Here is a 20,888-nt window from a genome sequence, read left to right as displayed (position 1 = left end):
TAAAGGATTAAATCCAAAAAGCTTAAATCAATGAAGTATTAATTGCTTCACGCTCAGGATAAGAATCCTGTTTTATGCGCAGAGTGAAGAATGAGTAGAACCTTGCCGATTTTTGGTTGGGTAACAGGAGTGGCCGAGAAACATCCGTAAGCAATGTGGTTTCTAACATTGAGGAGTTAATCTGAGATCCGGCTGCTCTAATTTTGTTGCTCTGCAGACCTTTGCCTGGACCTTTTGATTCTATAGCTCTTTAAGGATATGAAATATGTCCGAACATCCTGGGTATAAACTAAGGCAAATGGTGTGTGCAGGTATCCTATCAATTTAGAATCTTTTTGTTTGTTTCTTTTACTAGATATTTGCAATGAATTTTGAAGGCTGACAATGAAAGACTTGTTTGCACTTGGGTCAGGGGGTTAGGAGGATTATGGGCAGTAGAAATACAAGTTGCAGTAAAAAAAAAGACACCCCCAAAACAAACCTGGATATTTCTATTATCTCTGCAACTCACTAGATGTGTAGCTTCAGCAAAGATTTTTAACTTCCTTGAGCCAAAATTTTCCTCGTCATTTATCATAACATCCCATGGGGTTAAGAGAATAAAAGAGAGATAAAGGATGTTTTAAGCCATAAAATATTAAAAGATGTTATTTATATTTAACAGATTATTTTTTCTTCTTATGAGCAAACCTATACATAAGCTAATAAAGATGTTTACATCTGCAAATAATTCTCTAGCCTCTTAGCATGCTGTGGGGTGGGAAGGCATGTTCTTTCTCCTGTTTCCTCTATCAAATTCTGTCTCAATAAGTCAGTTTGAAGGGGAAGGGTTAAAGAAAGATCCTGGGTGAAACTGTGACCCCACTTTGTCTCTTCTTTAGGAATTACTGGTCTCCTTCTCCCACTCTGTTTTTAAAAGTATCAGGTAGATCATGATAGTTTTCCACAAGGTAACAAAATCATTTCCTCTTCCTCTGATGGATGATATTTTAGGGCTCACTGAAGTTCAAAACTAACAGCTCACCAGAGTGGTCCAACAGCTACAGTGTCAGGATGTCCACAGGAGCACAAAGGTGTGTGTAGGATTGGGCCTAACTACTTTGTCCAACAACAGCCTGAAAGGTTGGGAATATTGCTGCTTCTTGTAGCAGCAGAATGGTTCTCTCTTTCCTAAACTGAAAGCATTTCTATTTCCCACCAAATTAATCTTTCAGAGGAATAGTTTCCACAAATCTATTTTATGCTCTTCATTTCAGAAAGGGAAAGGGAAAGGTAGAGCGCAAAGTGATTCACGTGCGACCATTGACAATTTCCGCCGCTTCAGGCAGGCAAAGTCCCGAGATTTCAGCATTGCCTTACTTAACCCCAAATTCTGGACATCGAGTCCTTTTATCATTTGTCATCAGGGCCGAAAGCAAAGGAATCTAATGTTGGGAGAGACCCTAGGTTGGAAAGACAGATTGTTTGCTAGTTTGCAAAGCTGGCCTCGGTTTGACATTCGAGAGACTGCATGGTTGAAGTGTAAGAATAGTCATAATTGTCCAGATATTTAATTTAGCTACATATGCATCTTTACTCTCTCCATACCACCCTCCACCACACATGCATCTGCCTCAAATATCAATATTATCTTAGGTATCCCATTTAACTTAAATTACTAAGACAGATGCTTGTAGCTTTCAATTTGGGAGATGGACAAAACCTCAGCTTAAACTTGGAAAATGTCTTTGTGTTTAATTTCTTAAATAGTCGGTGCAATCATTGATTTCCTGAATTGAGTAAGTGAAAGAATGTGGTGGCTTCAGGTTAGTGTGTGTTTGGAATTTGTTTGTGTGTGTGTGTGTGTAAATCAGAGCTGACACAAATATGGGGTTTCTAAATAGTTTTGAAATTTTAGTAATATAAATGGTAAGACTAGCATACAAGGTCATTCTTTCAATCTCCTAGATACCCAGACTGTTTTGGAGAGGACACTAGAGGAGCTGTTAGTAGGTGGTAGGACTCAGGTATGTATAGGGAAGTGACACCGATGGGAAGCCTCAGGGTACCTTCAAACTTCACAGGGGCCCACTCTGCACCCAACAGAATGGCTGACCTCTCCTTCATATCCTTCAGACGTCCTATCCTATCTGGAATAATGAGTAAAATGCTTGAAATACACATAAGTACCACCCATGCAATTATCTATCTGTTAAAGTATGGCTTTTGTTTAGGCTAATTTCTGTAGGAAAAGTAATATCTTCGTTTCTATGACTAAGTCTTAGGATATGGGAGATTTCTCATGCCTAGGCCCTTCCCTGAGCAGTAAAATGACAGTGAGTGTAATTTATTGATACACTGAAATGAATGGGCGCCCATTTAGCTCATCTCTTCTTAAAAGTGACTTGACAATGTAAGGACCCAACGGAAGATAATGTTTATGGAAGCTCCTGGAAGCACGGCGAGGCCAGGTTCAGACTGCCTGCTTTCAGGTCATGGTGGCCATCAGACTATTTGGATCATGATGACAAGTTTTCATTTCATGATTGCATGAGGTTGCCATAGTGACATTTCCATCAGTCCGAAGAAGTTTCTTACTGTCACTACAGAGTTAACAACCAGGGCCCAGGCCATCATGCCCTATAATGTCCTCTCTGATGTGTTATTGTGTGTATAAGGGTGGGACATTGTGTTGCTTGGTTGTGGCCCCTTTGACAAAGAATACAGTGGCAAGCGGAAAAAGTAGGCATAAGATGATTCAAGAATAGACAGTGTGGCAAAAGCAACAGACAGACAAGATGATCATGGGGTCCATCAAACATGTTTCTAATTAGCACAGCTGTCGCAGTGACAGGAAAGGTGCTGGTCTCACAGACTGAAGCAGTAGTCTGCTGAGCAACACTCCCGGCCTCCAGAGGGGGCATTTTTATTGCAGTATGTCTTTCATGGAAAATGAACAAAACTTTAAATAAGTCACAATTACTTATTGCTTAGTATTTTTGATAATAAATTCTTTAGTTTATCAGTACCCCACGGCCTTCAAATGTGCATTCTTCAAATTGTTTCAATTACATATACATTCTTTCTCCTGAACAATAAATTATTCTTTTAAAAAAAGGAAAAGATACATAATTTTAAAGCAAAGAAAAACAAAAAAAACCCATATATTTTTGACATTTATCTTAAACTTATATGAAAACAACTCTATGTTAGATGCTTAAATATAAATAATAAAGGACATTATGTTATTTACAATGGTATACAGTAAGTTGAGAGAGTAAAAATATGATATTAACTCATGAAGACAGTAAATGATTTAGGAAAACATCCAAGTAATGTACAATGTGTATTTACAAAAGAATATATAATAGAACTTGTGATATGTGGCCATTTTCTTTTGTCTGCATTTCTCTGCAGTGTTTCATGGGCCTTTGTAGATAGAAATCTCTGTGGCTGGTGGAATGCAGCCAGTACTAAATGATAAAACCAGGCCTTTCTTATTTTCATCAATGTGAGCCATGCACCTTTCAACCCAGGCCAAAAACTAAAAAAAAAAAAAAAAAAAAAAAGGCATAATTGGAATAATTACTGAGCAAGTTACCCTGGATAAACTCCACCTAGATCAGGACGGTCACACTGAAGGAAGATACCGCGTGTTGGTTTGAAACACATTCGCATGCACCCAGGTAGAGTGCTATTTTGTAGAAGCATGAGGCTGTCCAGGTACTCTTGGATAAAAGTCGTATCAGGCAAGAAGGGCGAGTAGGACAGAAAAGGACTCTTGAGTGAGAAAAAGTTTTGCATACACTATATGTTCCACTGCGTACCCTTCGGTGGGCTATAACTTCAGACCCAGGGAACAAAGTTGCTGTGGAACTAACTTCTGGGCTATTTCCAATACCTGAAAACCCAGGAGAGCTTTTCATGTGCTGGGAACACAGGTTCCCATGCTTTTGAATTGCTACAGCACTGCCTGAGTTGATACAGAAGGTTGGTTGAGAGCCATGTGACAATTAAACACCACAGTGATGTCCCTGCGAACACAAATCTGGTGGCTGCAGCAGGTAGCCCTGAGGTGTCAGCTGGCCTTCCTTACCAAGGGAAGCTCTTGTTCTACAGATGGTAATGCCGTTTCAGCTAATGTCACCTCTGTGAGTGACCAGAATCAACTTGGAAATGAAATATCTTTTTCTCCTAAATTTTCATATATGCTTGCAACCTGAAAACTTACAGCAATTTTCATACTGATAAAAATGTTACTTGCTCTCTACCGACTTTATTTCTGGAATTCTCCAGAAAGAGACATCTAAATATGCCAAAGCTTATAGAATTTGAAACAAAAAGTTTTGGGGCTTTTAATTCAGACTAGGAATTTTTTATAGAAATAATCTAAGAATGACTCAAGCCCTTCAAAGGCGATGTTAGAATAACTGTCAGAACCTCTTTGGGTTGACTGACTTTTTCCTCCTGCCATGAGCTTCCTCATTTCTACAGACCTGGGAAGTCAGTACCTCCCCTGCAGCCTGACCAGGTTCCTCGGTGCAGGTTAACCAGCCGATGAGGACACCACCGGGCACGGAGAAAGTGGTATGTGAACAACGGAGCGCAGCCTGGGACACCAAACACTCAGAATGACTTCAACGACCTGCAGACAGGCATCTTGGTGGGTTGCAGACGCATGGAGGAGCTTCATGACAAGACTTGTGCCCAGCCTGCATTTTTCTTCTAAGACCTACTCGCCTATTATTTCTTCCCTTTACCTTTAACGTAGAGATTTGGTGAAGAAGTAGGTTCAGTAGAGCTACCAACAAGAAGTAGTTACCCTCACTGATTTCGGGTCTGGTACTTCGAACCCCCAGCTAACCTGTTTCTCATTTTGTCACATGGCTCCTAGGAGTCTATTTGGAAACCTAAGTAAAGCTCCAGCCTGATCTGACAGCTATCAGGCAGGTCATAAAACAGTGCCTGACATTTTATTATTTTTAAAAATCTCTTATTTTCCTGAATTAGCAGTTATTTCAAATGTTAATACCTATAGGCCTCCCTTGGATCCACAATCACAAGAGAATACGCAAAGGTTAGACCCATCTTAGTCCTGTTTTGTGAAAGTAAAGCAAAAAGTAAGAAAGGGTGAGAAACGGTGATCCAGCCTGCAAACCGAGAGGTCAGTTCTCAGGAGAGGGTCATTTCTGCAAGGAAAGGTGCAATTGTCCCAACACTACCGACATCCCTGACCCGGCATCACTGGCGGAAGGTTCTGACTAATCACGAACCGCATGCACATTGGCCATTCCTGACAAAAATGTCCATGCATAGTTATGAGCAAATGTCTGGCACCTGATCAAGGCAACATGGGCAAACTAGAGAAAAATAGGAGGCAGGAGTGGTCAACAAAACTATTTAAAATTGCTAACCCGATCGTGTAGCTGTTCTCCACCTGTGACTTCTGTGATGTCACCCTTTCTAGACTCTCTATTTCTCCTGCGGTGCTGAGTCACCACTGGGTGCAGCAGGCACATTTCACTCCAGAAGTGGTTCAGCCAGAATGCTGAGTGTGCTGTTTAAGCTGGGGTTTTGTGCCATAGCGGGTCTGTTTGGGGCCGAGAAGAAACAGCCAATCACTAGCTCCAAAATCAGTGAAAAATACAAGTCAGGTATGATTGCACCTTTTCCAGCCCTGGGTTGTTCTTCAACTGGATGAGCTGCTGTGTCGTTCCCCAGGACAGAAAGTGACACCGAGTCCTTTTATAAGGGGTTGGACTTACTGTCGCTTTTTTGTCAAGAAAAATAAATTGAAATAAAGGAAATGGTAGCTTCTTTTAGTGAGAGTGAGCTGTCTTCTGATTAATAATATAGTTTTTTTTTAAATCACAATATTACTCTCTTCCTAATATTTAACATTACTTAATGCAGTTTCCTGCTGTAATGAATAGTAGCATGCTGTTGGATCTACTATTATCTCAGAGCCCAGTGAAGCAAACCTTTGGCTGGCAGAGTAGACACAACTCGCTTCATATACTGAAAGCAAAAGAAAACTTTGCACAAAAGAGAGGAGTATTTGGATGGATGTGCCATTATAAGACGTACTGATTGGGTGCTACCGTAAGCAAACAGAGGGACAGTTGCAAGTCTTGCAAATCATACATCCAGTCAACGTCATAATGCAATGCACAGGAAGCCAGCAAAAACTGAATATATGGGAGGTTCTGCTGAAATACTGTGGAAAAGCAATCACGGTAATGGTACAAAACTTGCTCTCGACATAACATAACATAAAGGCACCATTGATATCTTTCTCGTTTTGAAATACTGTAAAAAATTGCTACATATGGCACATAACACATTTGTACATACATATATTTAATTTATAAAAGTTTTTTTTCCTGTTTTCTATTTGCAGAACTGCTAAAATAAAATAAATTGTTTAATTTAAGGTGGAATACTTTATTATATAAAATAAAGTTTTACAGGTGAATCTAAGTGTTTTATTTCGGTTTTATACAGCGATCGGGTCTTGGTTAGCGATTACACTAGACAGCCGGGCCTGCGAATCTTCCTGGGTGGAGAAGCGGCCTGCTGGGTTAGTCCTGCTCTCGGCCAGGCGGAAGGCAGGCGCCGCTTCGAGACTGGCTGCCAGGGGGTTCTGTATGCCCAGGAAAGGTGTGGCTTCACCTACTCTTTCGTCTTCTGTCTCACTCTCTGAGTTACTGCTCTCAGCGCTTGTGTTGCTGTCCATTTCCAACCTGTTGGCAATGTGGCCATTGGGCTTGGTTCTTTTGGCCCGCCGGCTGTTGGTGAGTTTCTTAAGAGGCTCTTGAGCTGGCTCGTACTCCTGGGTGGTTTCGTACTCCTCATCCTCCACTATCCTCAAGGGGCTAGGCGGCAGGCTGCTGCTCTCATGCGCGGGGTTGTGGTGGAAGGAGTTGAACTGCTGAGGGTGGTGGTCATACTTCTCCCGCAGCCTCGGCGGTGTCACCAGAAGCAGAGGTCTCTCTTCTTCCACAAAGGGGCTGACTGCCATGGAGGGCATGGACACCGTCGTGCTGGACACAGGTGGAGACGTATCCGAAGGGGGTGATTTGGGGGAGCTTGGCGTGTGGAAATCTACAGGTGACATACGAGCCGGGGTGGTCATTGCTGACACATACCTGTGTGAGCACAGAATACCCCGCATAAGTGTGGTGGAATAAGAGGCAGCAAGTTGGGGGGTAAGGGGACAGAGTTCACGATATTATATAGTCAGAGTACAGAGAATTTCTATGCATTGTATGCTTCTTGATTTTTACACTAGGATAGCCGGCACCCTTGGAGTCTAAAATTATGTAGCCAAGAGTTTCCTTATGGGAGAACATGCACAGATCAGCTACGTGGCCTCGCTCATCAAAGCTTTAGGACTGTCACTCTCGTCATGATTTTAAATAAAAGCATGAGTCAAGACGAGAGGGCACTAAGTCCTGGAAATCTCTCAGTTTATAAGGACCAAGGCTCAGGGATTTGTAAGGGAAAGAAGTATTACTTAAATACTATACCTTCCTAAAGGCCAAGGGGTCTTAGAGAATGAAGCCCAAATGGGGAATGGAGGAAGATCTAAGATGAGTTGCTGAGAGCTGGATCTGCATGCATTTGGATCTGTGTGCCTTGTTTCTCCTTAGCTCAGCTATAAGGTTATGTCTTATGAAAAAAAAAGAGCATAGTGACTTAGATTTATTCCTGATAACAGTGTAACACATTTGTGTGCTTTAAATTTTTCCACGAATTGCCACTTCTTCACATTTGATTTGCAACTATCCATCCCAGTGACCAAGACATCCACAGGTAAGCCTGAGAGAACCTTACGTTGGCTTCGTAGTATGTTCAATCTCTGGTCTACCTTTCATCCAAAACTTACAGCTGCATCTGTCTTTGGCTTATCTTTGTGACTGCTTGAGGGTGGATGTACCATGTTACCTTATGTCATGTTATGTCTGATAATACTCAGTCTTGTCAAGACATTGAGTGCATTATTTTTCCCATATCACATCCCCCCCCCCCCCCGGATAAGAAGACCTGGCGTGGCACTGAAGAAGATGTACCTTATTCAGAGTGACATTTCTCAGCTTTTGATAATCATGTTACCAATGCACAGCACTAAATGACTTTTCTTCACGTTGGAATTCTCAGAGTCTAATTTGACATGACCTGTGATGACACAGGACACCATCAGCTGAACAACTGGGTAACAGGTACCTTATTAACTTTCCTGCTTTCTGGCTGTGATTCAGACTTAGAGGGATGTGAGATCTAGCTGTGTCTAAAATGGAAAAGTGTTTAGAGATTGAAATATTTGGGGCTCGAGTCTTCAGACTTTTTGTAAGGGGATACTTAAATTAAGCTCTCTGAGAAATGCTAACCCAAATTCAACCAACATGTACAAGTTATTTATCTTTCCTCTCCATGATCTCTTAGTTCAGTTATATTTTGCAGTCCTAGAATATCTGGGGTGTTCAAGTAAACCTATCACAGTAGGGAAATGTCAGCCTTTAAAGATAAATGGCACATATAGTGATAAAGAAAGAAAGAAATCCCTAACCTCTTTTTCAGGTCTCAAAAATGACTAAAACAGGACAGATAGATTTTCTTAACACATAGAGATATAACTGTATATATCTAAAGCTAATGTTTTAAGCCTGTTTTGGACAATACTTACTTTTTCATACATAAACAAAGCAACCTTTAATTTCATAAAGCTCTGAAATACCGTGTTGAGGGATTTCATAGAAAGGCCCTTGAAGAAGTAAATAGCAAGTTCTATATGACCTAAAAGCCCAGAACCAGTCATCCTTTCTTTTAAGTTTTCCCTGGTCCATGAGTAGATAAAGTCTATCCATATTATTTCCACTCATGTAAATATCAAAATAAATAGGGCTTTGACATTCTGTAAAGCTTAGAATACAAGTGTCAAAGGTTAGACTGAGAAGACACAACAAACAAACAGGCAAAGCACCCCTGGGTTTGAAGAGAAACAAATGACTGCTTACTCATAGGATAGAAATTCTGGTTGGGTTTAAGTCTCTGCCAGTTTAGGTGAAAATGGAAACAGAGAATCTATGAATTCAGCATTCTTATTAAACGTTTCTTTCACTTTACTTTCCCCTGTTCTTTATTTTACTTTTGCTTTAATTCTCCCAACCCCAAACCAATCTTCCCAGAAAAATGCCAAGACATTCTGGAATAAAGGGCTGTAACAGAGGCAATATCTGCTTTGAAAACCACCTGTGAAGACGGCCAGATGCAGCATATAAAAGATTTATTTATTTATCCCTTCTTGGAATTTCCTAAAAGGGCTACTTTATGGTGGAACGCAAGCAGTCATTCCCCATGACAGTCAGCAGCTCCAAAGCCCTTGATTTGCTTTAACGGAGGCTGGAAGGTAAGAAGAGTTTAGCACATGACAACACGAGGTCAGTTGACCAGAGTTTGGATAACTGGCAAGTTGGAATTAGAGAAGGGTTCTTATCAATCATGGTGCCATCTCTCTAAAGTTACAACTGAGGAAACAGATCCTGAGTGGGCTGAGCCTACGGTCAGAGAGAGCTAGGCACTCCAAGTTTGCTGCACCGTCAACATGAAATCACTCCAGCTCTTTAAGAGTCTGTTGCCTGTCAGCCAGTGGGACGACGTGAGGAGCTCAGAAGAAATGAGTTCAGTCAAACAAAAAGGTGACTTCATCACCTAGGAGCACTCCTAGAACAGGCAGGTGCTGCCCCTGATTCTCATTAGAGTACATTTCCTTAGGTGAGACTGCAGGTGCTCATGGGGGTTCTCTTACTGGGGTTCGTTCTCCTCTGTAGTAGCTTTGCCCTTCGGTTTTACCTTTCACTATGAGGAGAGTCTCGGTAGGAGTCAGGGGTTTCTCTGGCATGCCTGAGGAAGCTGTTACATTCACGAGGGCCTCCTATGCCACTAAGACGTCCTCTTGGGCCCCCAGTCGGGCTGCTGTGCCTACTGTTTTCTACTGATGACATCATGATTACAGAGTGGCTTTCTGAAACGATGCTTTCGGTGTGTCCATTGCTCCAGCTAGAGAGGAAATGTGAAAGGCCAAGAGATATTTTTTAAACATTATATTAAAAAAATAGAAATGAAAGAGAATGACTTGACAAATATTTCAAGTTATCAGTATTCACTATGACATTCCTTGTCTCAGAATAGAATTGTTATAAAGATACTTGCCATAGAAAAGATCTTGATTTAGATTGGTTTTGTAAGGATGTGGGTTATTTATTTGTTCACTCATTCAACACATTTACTAAACATCACTATGTACTAAGTATTTTTATATCCATCCTGTTCTTGAGTGGCTTAGGTTAAGGAAACACTTGTCCAGTGAGCTACATTTGAAAGTCTACTGTTGTCCTTGGTAGCATGAGTAGATGTTGGTCACCAAGGCATTTGTGAATTTAAGAGTTCACCAATTTAACAAAATTCTCATGTGCATATCCCAGGGCAATACATCACTGGACGAAGTCAACTTCTGACTAATATATAGCATCTAAGACAGATATTTCCCAGGGTAGCAATTTAGTGAGTGATTGGACAAGGGTAAAGACAATCTTAAAATGAGAAACAACAATCCTTAAGTATGTGTTCTTTTCCCCTTTTAGATGGTGAAAAAATTAAGGCTCAAATTTAAATAGCAATTAAGTGGCAGAGCCAGTTGATGTCCAAAGTCTGTTGTTTTCCAAACCACACATTTAACTCTACTTCACCGCCCCATACACATCTCCTGTCCCTTTCTTAGGCTGTAATAGCACAAGGAAATGTACAAACACTCATCCTTGGAGAAATGCTATGCAATTGTTTTATTCTCCTACCTGTGACTAGGAGTCTGGGTGACAGTAGTGGAATGATGAGTTGTCGAGGTATAGTGACTGGTGGAAAAAGATGTCTCTACTTCTCTTTCAACAGTATGTTCGCTAGAGATGACATTTTTAGATATGTATTGCTGGATAAACAAAGAGACACAACTTGAAGATTCACGTAAATCAAAACTCTAACATCACGCACAAAAAATTTATCTAATACACATGCTTCATAATAAATTTCATTTCTCCAATGGCCAAATAGCAAATCCTATCCTGGCTACTATGGCCTTTAGACTTGATGAATGAAGTTAATAAATTACTCTTTGGATAGGCCCTCATTGTAGGCACTATAATCATAACTGCATATTATCAGAAACAGTCCTACTTTTTTGTTTTGTTTCCAGTTGTTAACATGACTAGAATTTTTTTTTAAATAATTTTATTTTTTTAATGGGGCAACATCAATAAATCAGGATACATATTCAAAGATAACAAGTCCAGGTTATCTTGTCGTTCAAGTATGTTGCATACTCATCACCCAAAGTCAGATTGTCCTCTGTCACCTTCTATCTAGTTTTCTTTGTGCCCCTCCCCCTCCCCCTTTTCCTCTCCCTTTCCCCCCTCCCCCCATAACCACCACACTCTTATCAATGTCTCTTAGTTTCACTTTTATGTCCCACCTATGTATGGAATAATGCAGTTCCTGGTTTTTTCTGATTTACTTATTTTACTTCGTAACATGACTAGAATTCAATACAAATCTTTACCCAATACTTATTGTTGTCATGGTTGTTACAAGTGGAAGAATTTGTTTAAAGTTTCTATATTTTGAATTACCTAGTGCCCATGTTGCCTAAATAATACCACTGAAAATTTAACTTGTCAGTGGTAAGACTAACAGGGCTACTGAGAGGCTCAAATGACTTCCAGAAGTTGTCAAGGTCACACATCATGAGAAAGCCCCTATACGTGGAGGGCCCAGATGCAGTACAAGGACATTCTACATAGTTTATTCTCATCTCCAAATCCCAATAGCTATTACTACCTTCTCGCAAGGAGAAAGGCACATTCTGAAGTTGTTTTTAAATGCTATTTGTATTTACACCATATTGAGTTAAATCATAAGATAAGGTATGGAAAGAAATACTCTTAGACAAAATAGGGCACTTGATAATCTATGGGCTGTAGGTGCTAAAAGAACTTGATATATTCATGGAACTCCCCAAAATATTCAACTTGAATTATGCTTGACATTCTAACTGGTTCTCTTAGAGCAGAGGTCGGGAATTTTTTGGTTGAGAGAGCCATGAACGCCACATATTTTAAAATGTAATTTTGTGAGAGCCGTACAACAACCTGTGTACCTTACACATTATCCAATAAAAATTTGGTGGTGTCCCGGAGGACAGCTGTGATTGGCTCTAGCCACCCGCAACCATGAACATGAGCGGTAGGAAATGAATGGATTGTAATACATGAGAATGTTTTATATTTTTAACGTTATTATTTTTTTTATTAAAAATTTGTCTGTGAGCCAGATGCAGCCATCAAAAGAGCCACGTCTGGCTTGTGAACCATAGGTTCCCAACCCCTGCCCTAGAGGAAAGGTTACTCCATGTGCCTCTCTCTGGGATGTCCAGCCAGCTCGCTTTAAGGAAACGTGGCACAGAATGAGCTATTTGCAGTCTGTGTACCATTTCACTCTCATTCCTGGAAGGCAGGGTAAGCTCAGTGAATCTAATGAAAATACTATTCATAATTATTCAACATTTATTAAATGTCACTGAGTGATGTGTTTTATATAGATCCTCTTATTTAACACTAACAGGAACTCTCTGAAGTAGGTATTATTTTTAGGCTTGTTTTCATAATGAACAAATAGGGTTTAGAAAGATTAAAGCCTGAAGCCCACAGCTTTGAGCTGTGACTGGATTCCAGGCAGTTAACATTCAATTCATAGTGATACCTTATAGGTGTGTCTGTAGTGAGTGCATTTATCGACTGTGCAGAATGTTCTAACGAGCACTGGAACAGCAGCAAAGCATGTTCATATATTAGCACCTCACTCTAGCAGCCTCCTGAAACTCTTTGCTATAAGACTTACTGGTGGTTTAGTAACCTCCACCTCTGAACTTGGGTCCATGATATATTTGCTCCACACAAAATATACCATTTTCTACAGGATAGAAAATGGTGGTGCAATGTAATCTTCAAGTGTTGCTTATAAAAAGCCAAATATCAGAGGGGAATGAAGAAAACAGGAAGAATTATAGAGGAATTGGAAGAGCAGTACTTCTTAAGCCAGGAAAACCGAGTCCAGCTCTGGCCCTTATCTATAAAATGGGAGGTTTGGAAGATGATATCTAAAGTCTTTCCAGACTCCAATATGCTATGACTTAGTTACATTTAAAACCTGAGTGCTTGGTAAATTTTAAACAAAGTACTTGAATGATTAAGGATACATTTCACCTGGAGCTTTTGGCATCATGTGCAATGAGTCAGGGAATAAGAAAGCACTGTGTTCTTCCAGTGTGGCTGAGAAGCAAGTTTGATAAGTCACTTGACCTTTGCCTGCCCCAATTTCTTCCCTTGTAAATCAGAATCAGCGAAGCATCAGGCACAGTGAAACGCCTCTCACAAAAATCACTCTAACGCCCTTAACTCAGTTATCAATACTAATCAGTGATAGGCTGGAGTAGCCTTCATTTTCCCAATTACAAAAATAAAACATTTCCTTCTGATTCTTGTACCATTAATTTTCTTAGTTTTCTCTGTGTTTTTCTATTCTTTCATCCAGTGATGGCCTCCCTGCAGGACAAACCCAACGTTATTATTCCAACCCCTTAATGAATACTTTAGAAGAGGAAATGTGCTGGTTTTACGGTAACCAAATCCACTTAAAAAAATGTTCCCATTATTTTCTCCTGGCAAAACCTTGGATTCCTGGAAGCCGTGGAGATTAATGGCAACAGCTAAGAGCCTGAGAGCTTTAGAAAATAAACTTCAAGGTGCCTGAACAGAGGAGAGATGTTCAGCTTTCGCACTGGCAAGAGTCAACATACATTCACCAGCTGAACGTTCTCGGGGGGCGGGTTGGGGTGGTGAGGGCCGTTCGCTATGTTCACCATGTTGTTGCGCTCAGACCGAAGACTCTGCCGAAGCCGGTCATGAAGCTTTTTCCGCTGTTTCCTGGATGTGAAAAAGGGAGCATTTATTTTTTTCTATTATTTACATTTCTTGGTACAGTCGATTCTTTATTTTACCAACACATAGCTCAGGCAGTGGGCTGGTAGTAAGGAAAGGGGAAAGGAGGGTGTGCCAATTCACCTCAGAATCTGTCTATGGAAAGACATGGAACCACACATTCTCAGCACAGAGATTAAAGAGAGCATCGAGCTGGGATGCGGAGGACCCAGCTTCAAAACCCGAGGTCACCAGCTTGAGCGCGGGCTCATCTAGTTTGAGCAAAAAGCTCACCAGCTTGAGCCCAAGGTTGCTGGCATGAGCAAGGAGTCACTCGGTCTGTAGCCCCCGGTCAAGGCACATATGAGAAAGCAATCAATGAGAAACTAAGGTGCCGCAATGAAGAATTGATGCTTCTCATCTCTCTCCCTTCTGGTCTGTCTGTCCCTCTCTCTGTCTCTCTCTGTTTCTGCCACAAAATAAATAAATAAATAAATAAAAAGCCGAATGGGATTCTTACAGAAATTAAACTGGACTGCAGAGAGAGATGACAGAGGAGATGACGAGATAAGTCAGGCTGATACTTGGCTTTCCTGAGCCATCCATCTAGATGCCTACATCCTACAGATGGTCATTTGTCTTGGGTAACAATCTGTGCTGTGCTATTACTGATAAAACTGATTTCATTTATAATTTGGCCTGTTCCTCTCTTAAATTGCAGTTCATTTTGAGTCTGACATTTTATTTTTAGATTTTATTGATTTTTGGAGAGAGAGGGAGAGAAAGACAGAGAGAGAGAAAGAGAGGGGAGAAGCAGGAAGTATCTACTCATAATAGTTGCATCCTGTATGTGCCTTGACCGGGCAAGCCCAGGGATTTGAACCGGCAACTCATTGTTCCAGATTGATGCTTTTATCCACCGCACCACCACAGGTCAGGCTGAATCTATACATTATACACAGTGTGTGTATATGTATAGTACTGCACATGAGTAAAGATATGTGCATATTTGCCTGCAGATTTTGACACAATTGTAATATAATCCTACTCTAATAACACTTTTCTGTTTAACTAGGTAATAAATATTAAAATACCTAAAAAGACTCATAAGGTTGACTCCATGAAGGCTTATCTCTATCACTTACTCAATTCTGGCACTGAATCCTGGGGTGGTAAGAAAAGACCACCCGTGCCCTTGAATTTATGGCATAAAAGCATATTGTCTGTGTTCTTTAACGCAATGATCAGACCGTAATAATATCCCCATGACTAGTCTTGGCAGGAGAATATATGCAATGAAGCAACAAAACAAAACTGTTGATACTATTTTAGACTTGAAGTGGAGGTTGTATGTCAGAGAGAAAGTGGAAGGAATTCATGTCACAAAGTAATTATATTTGCTAATATGGACCTAGTTTAAAGGGTCAGACCTAGTGAACACAAATTTGTTTTAATGTTTTTTCTTTTGTTCCTTCAAAGTGAGTTTTGCTTGACTTTCCTCCCAGGAGATTCCCCTTTTATACATCTCATCCTTGAGAACATCTGAACTGGAAACTTAATTAGAGGGAATTGAAAAATAATCAGTATAATTTCCAAAAACGGCATTTCAAACACTACCAAGTGCTTCCTTTATCTTCTAAGCATTGGTGCAAATTGGATGCATCCTCGGCAGTGTTCGACAAGTGCACTTCTAGCACCGAGCACTCTCCCCTCAGGACGCGGTGCGTGTACCCACATCCTCGCGCACACACGTAGGTCCCTGCACAAGCCTGCCCTTCCAACTCTTCCCCTGATCATGGGGCTGTGGTCACTCATCAGAAGTCTGACAGACATTTACACACAAATAGGCAGTGCTGTCTGATTACATGATTAGGAAAGGTGCTCAAAATGAATTCTTCAGAAGAATAAAATAAGGGGAAAAGTCATTCTGGGGTCCCTCTTCCTCTTTTTTTCCCCCCACTAGGCTGTGGAGGGGGGTTTCTGCAGAGTCTGCGGTCACACTGCACTCAGCAGGGAGAAGGCGCGAGGAGGAAGGTTTACTTGGTTTTGCAGTAGGCCACCACACACATGATGCCGACCACTAGCAGGGCGATGCAGATGCCGGTGATAGTCAGCACCCTCTTCTGGTAGAGCTCCTCCGCTTCTGGAAAGGGATGAGAGCAGCTGTCAGCGAAGGCCCCTGACACTTGCCAGGACTTACAACTCAACAGGTGGCATGCTGCATGGCATTGTCCATGGTCACAAGAAAATAAATATGCGACAATTCGTTACTTTTGCCGACATACTTAAGGTGCAGAGGACTCTGCACTACATTGGAAGTACAAATAGCAAAGCCGGATGGGGCCATTTACAATAAAAAGGAGTATGCCAGAATATTACTTTAATTTAAGCTATAGATTCATATATATTAAATTAGCAAATCATAAACAATGATTATCGAATAACTATTGGGTTAAAACTGTAGTTTTTATTTAAAAGTAATCTCTTGCAAACATCTCTTGCAAAGACAACAGGAATCAATGCCAATAAAAGGAGCTGGGATTGGCACCCCTGGGACCCTCCTTTCCTCATTGCTAGCCCCCCCACCCCACCCCACTCCCAGTCTCTTGATTTCCCAGCTATTTTATATTCCAGTGGTCTTCACAAAGAACCATTTCTAACTTAAGAAAACAAACTCAAAGACATTTGCAAACATGAGCTTGACTTGTAGTTAGCAACAAAATTGGAGCAGGATCCCTATGATGTCACAGTAAAATGTGACCATAAGCCACACAATATAAAGTAGCAAGGCACTGTATCAGAGAAAACCCAATGTGATGGGTAGGATAGTCCTGGGTCATGGTGAAGAGTTGTTCTTTGGAGGAGAATTATTATTACTTCACCAATTGTACTTAGAGACCTCATCTATCTGTGTAAAGAAACTATTAGCGCGCGCACACACACAAATGTGTCATTTGGAATAGATTAAACATTCCTGCACTAACATGACAAATTAGCGAATGTAAATTACATTCAGGAAGTCTGATGCTTAGATATTTGAGCTAAAAGTACTATTGTACCCCAAATGCAACTAGTGTCTTATTTGTGGAAGTCTTTCAATTTGCAAAGGAGATTTTTGGGCGGACAACTTGATTATATGGTAGGTCAGGTTCTTAACGAGATTGGCTGACTTAACAGTGAACCTGATTCGTTTGGAGCTGAGCTTCCAACCAGCCTAATTACAGTTGTTGGAAGATCGTCTCCAGTTCACTGAGAAAGAGAACTCGACCAAGGCATTATAAGCCATGTAAGCTGTACTTGGTTTTCTGCTTAATAAGCTGGTCAAGAGCGGGACGATGTTATACCTAGGAGTGTCCTTTATCTGGACATCAACATGGGGCCTTACAAACACTTTCAGTTTATGTTCTCAGTCTCAACACCACACTTGTTTTCTCTACGAGAGAGGGTAAGTGGCAGGGAGCTTTCTTGAAATGAAAAAGTGCATTTTAATTTCTATGATACAGTAAACCTTATCATCAAACAAAACATTTCCTACAAGCCAAGCCCATGGTAATCAAATTCCAGTTAACGGGTCAGGAACATTGTCAAATTAAATTAACATAGCACTGATTATTAACAGGAGGAGGAGAACAGAAGTCAGCGGGGGAAAGACTAGAAGGCTGCAGAGATTAAGACAAAAACAAACCAAAAGGGTCAGAAGTGGTAAAGAAAAACAAACCGAGAGGACAGACAGACTGACAGAATGACTGAGGGAGGGAGGAAGTCGGGGACAAGGGAAGACAAGGTTAAAAGTGAAGGAGTCATCTGAAGTCCCTGGCACAGCATGCCTGATACTAAGGGAGGAAAAAGAAACAAATAAAAAGAAAGCCAGACGGGGGTGGGGGGGCTCAGGTAGGAAGCGAAGGTGGATGCAGAGTTGGAAGGGTTACCCCATACAGCATAACTCCTAACCTAGGCTGGCCGGCACGTGGAAGCCACGAGCAGGAAGCAAAGCAGCTGGTGGACTGTGGTGAAACCGTGGCGAGACATTAGAGTGCTGTCACATATTTGTGTGCCGCAAAAGTCAAGTGAGGAGTGGAATGTGAATGCTTCTGTGTTAATCGCTTCTGTCTGCTGCCTTCCCTCCCCCAGAGCCTCAGGACAGGGAATTACATTTTATGGGGTGTTAATGTGTGAGTAGAGGTCCCCACCCTCCTCCTTGGACCTGGCACCTAGATCAGTAGTTCGCATGATTAAGAAGCAGAGGCAAAAACCCCCTGGTCCTTCTCTATGGGACCCGGATACAGACCAAGGCACCCTTGGTTATAGCGAGTTGGTTAAGAAATAAGGGTGTGAAAGTATGATTGTCAAGAAAATGAAGACCCTGCCTTATGGGTCCTTTTCCCACTCACTCTGTTTTTTCTCCTTTTAAAACAATAAGGGTTTGGAAGCATTGACATCTTAACGTAGTAACTGTAGACAAAACTGAGAAATTGCTTCTGCAAAGTATAAAAGATGGGACCTATCCAAGGACAGAAGGAAGACAATGCACCGTGTGTGCTCTCAGGGAGTCTTTTGGCAAGTTTTTTGATTAATGATTAGAAAAGTAAAAAAGACTAGATTGACCTGGGTTTGTGAGCATATGGTATATGATGACTTGCCCGTTTGTCTCATGTCAGGAGGGTACCCGTTTCCCGGTGGGAGCAGTCATGGAAAGGGTGGGGCCGCCCAATGAAGGCTGGGGGGTAAAGCACAAGTGCACAGGGGAACCAGGCAAGCCAACGCCCGTAGAATACACATGTGGGGTTCACATTCTGTATTCACACCAGCATTTATTGAATGCCTTAAATGGTTCTCATCTGAGTGTCTATTTGATTTTCCAATGTATACTAAGTCAGGTGTCCTCCTCCACCCCATATGGAGGTGTTTAAAAATACATGATAAAAAATAATAAAAACAAAAGTTTCTTTTAACCCCCTTCCCCCCCCCCCCTTATCGTTTTTCTGGTGCAGCAGGGTCAATAGGGCAACAGTACATTAAAGGCAGCACTGAAAAGGAAGCCCTCAGTCCACTTGGCAGACCTGCCTTAAAGAATGAAAATGCTTCAGAGATTCAGTCTATGGTCGGGCTGAACGTATTCAGGTGAATCAGGTCAAGCACGTTGTTCAATATGATCTGGCCAGGCCGACAGACAGAGGCCTTGTTTTTCTCAATTTCCACTGACCTTTAAAGTCTGACTTCTGACTTTTCTTAAAGGTGAAACATTCGAGCCTTGGGACTATGGAGCCTCTGGAAGGACTTCCTTTCTGAGGCATGCAAATATCAACAAGATGTGTCTTTATTGACCCTTAATATCTTGCTGATGGAGAAGTGGTATATCTGAATTACGCTTTACTTTACTTCATTGTTTGGGAATGAAAATAAGTTCTAGAATCAGACTCTAAAGTGATGAGTCAGAAAGACTATTAGATAGAAGAGGAAAGGTGATGGTGGAATGTCTTCCCTCCCTGCAGGACAGTCCAATAAGCTTTTTTAGAATTGGACTCAGTTTCCTCCAGAGAGAAGTAAGCCATATAAATAATACCCCTTATGTATGTAGATGACCTGTCACTGAAGTGACATTGGTGCCCCCCCCCCTCTCTCTCCTCTTGCTCTTGGGAGATGTTCTTTGATGTTTAAAGGTCCATATATAAATGTGTGTGTGGGGGATTCTCATCAAATAAATAGTTTTCTCTTGAAGTTTTTTGAAAAAAGGGGGGGGTGCTATTCATTTTCTACTCCTGCAACTGCTAGAGCCCGCAACAGCCTCATGTCCCACAAAGTACGGCAAGTGCATTACTGTCAACTGTGATGTTATCAGCCAAAAGGAAATAGCAGCTGTAGGATGCCCTCCCTGCATGATGTCACTGACACCAGCTGGATGGGGAGCAGCTATTCTGTTAATCAGGACATGGCTGACCCACGACCACCTTCCAGGGCTGTATGCAGCCTTCTGGAGGCTGGGACCTGCACAGTGGAGCCTCAGGGAAGGTAGCATGGCTTCCCCTCCTTCCAAGACAGGCCTTCTCTACCAACTCTTTAGCACAAAGGCATTCAAAGGAGCACACCCCAAATTCGTATGCTCATAGGAGATATTTTATGTTTACTGTGTTTGATTACTTGCCTGGATAACCTTAATGACTCAAGTTTAATTCCATTAGCACTAGAATTTCCACCTAAAATAGCACAAGGCTCATTTCTTTCTGTTTTCTATTTCCTTGTCCAAGAGATAACAAAGTTGACTAGAGTCATGTTTGAATAGCTCAAAGAATTCAGAGCAATTCATGTCTGTTCATACAATATTGTGTTGCAATATAAGGGCTATATTAGATACGATTTTTATATTGCATGTCAAACTCCCATCAGCCTAAGGTGTGGTGGTTTGTAAGGTTTTAAGGTGTAATTAAATCTTCCTTGGTTCTCAGGCCCGTGGTTTGGTTCCTCCTTTAGCCTTGTGTACCGCTCCAACTTACCCCAGCTCTGAAATAACAGCGTGGCCAGTTCCAATCAGTGAGTCAGGCAATGTGTGATATATGTGAATTTGTAGCAGGTGAGGTAATTTTAAACTCTATGTGAAGTTTGGGAGTCTAAAAGTTGCTGCACTCAGTAACATTTTGGTAAACTAATCACAGACTGAAGGCAGAGAAATCATTGTTATAGCTGTATGATCCCTTCTAAAGAAAAAGGAAATTAGTCAGGAACTGAAAGGTAAGAGTAGGGAGGAAAAAAAAGATTTCAGCTCATAGGCTCTAAATTCTGCAGGCTAAAAGGAATGATGATTGGTCCATACCCATAAATTCAATCCCAAGATGCTCTGCCAATGCAGAAAGTTGACAAAAAAAGAAAGAAAGGGAAAAAAGTTTC

At 41.3% G+C, this 20,888-nt stretch overlaps 1 protein-coding gene across 8 annotated transcripts in view; it reads right to left on the bottom strand.

The window, feature by feature from the left end:
- Positions 1–2,542: 2,542 nt before the first annotated feature.
- NRG1 (neuregulin 1) overlaps positions 2,543–20,888 on the bottom strand; it is a 1,068,557-nt gene continuing 1,050,211 nt past the window's right edge. For 4 of the 8 annotated variants that reach the window (XM_066380300.1, XM_066380301.1, XM_066380296.1 and 1 more), the window contains 5 exons: positions 16,047–16,149; positions 13,886–14,012; positions 10,833–10,963; positions 9,832–10,038; positions 2,543–7,127 (listed from right to left, as the gene is read on the bottom strand). In XM_066380300.1, coding sequence (XP_066236397.1) covers positions 6,476–7,127; positions 9,832–10,038; positions 10,833–10,963; positions 13,886–14,012; positions 16,047–16,149 — 1,220 coding nt within the window. In that variant the 3' untranslated portion in view covers positions 2,543–6,475. Of the gene's footprint in view, positions 7,128–7,529; positions 7,651–9,831; positions 10,039–10,832; positions 10,964–13,885; positions 14,013–16,046; positions 16,150–20,814; positions 20,839–20,888 lie in introns of those variants that run through there. The other 4 variants (XM_066380299.1, XM_066380295.1, XM_066380302.1 and 1 more) reach the window with 3 other exon arrangements.

The sequence above is a fragment of the Saccopteryx leptura genome, chromosome 4 (genome assembly GCF_036850995.1).
Source record: "Saccopteryx leptura isolate mSacLep1 chromosome 4, mSacLep1_pri_phased_curated, whole genome shotgun sequence".
NCBI lineage: Eukaryota > Metazoa > Chordata > Mammalia > Chiroptera > Emballonuridae > Saccopteryx > Saccopteryx leptura.
This window is presented reverse-complemented; position numbering and strand designations above follow the sequence as displayed.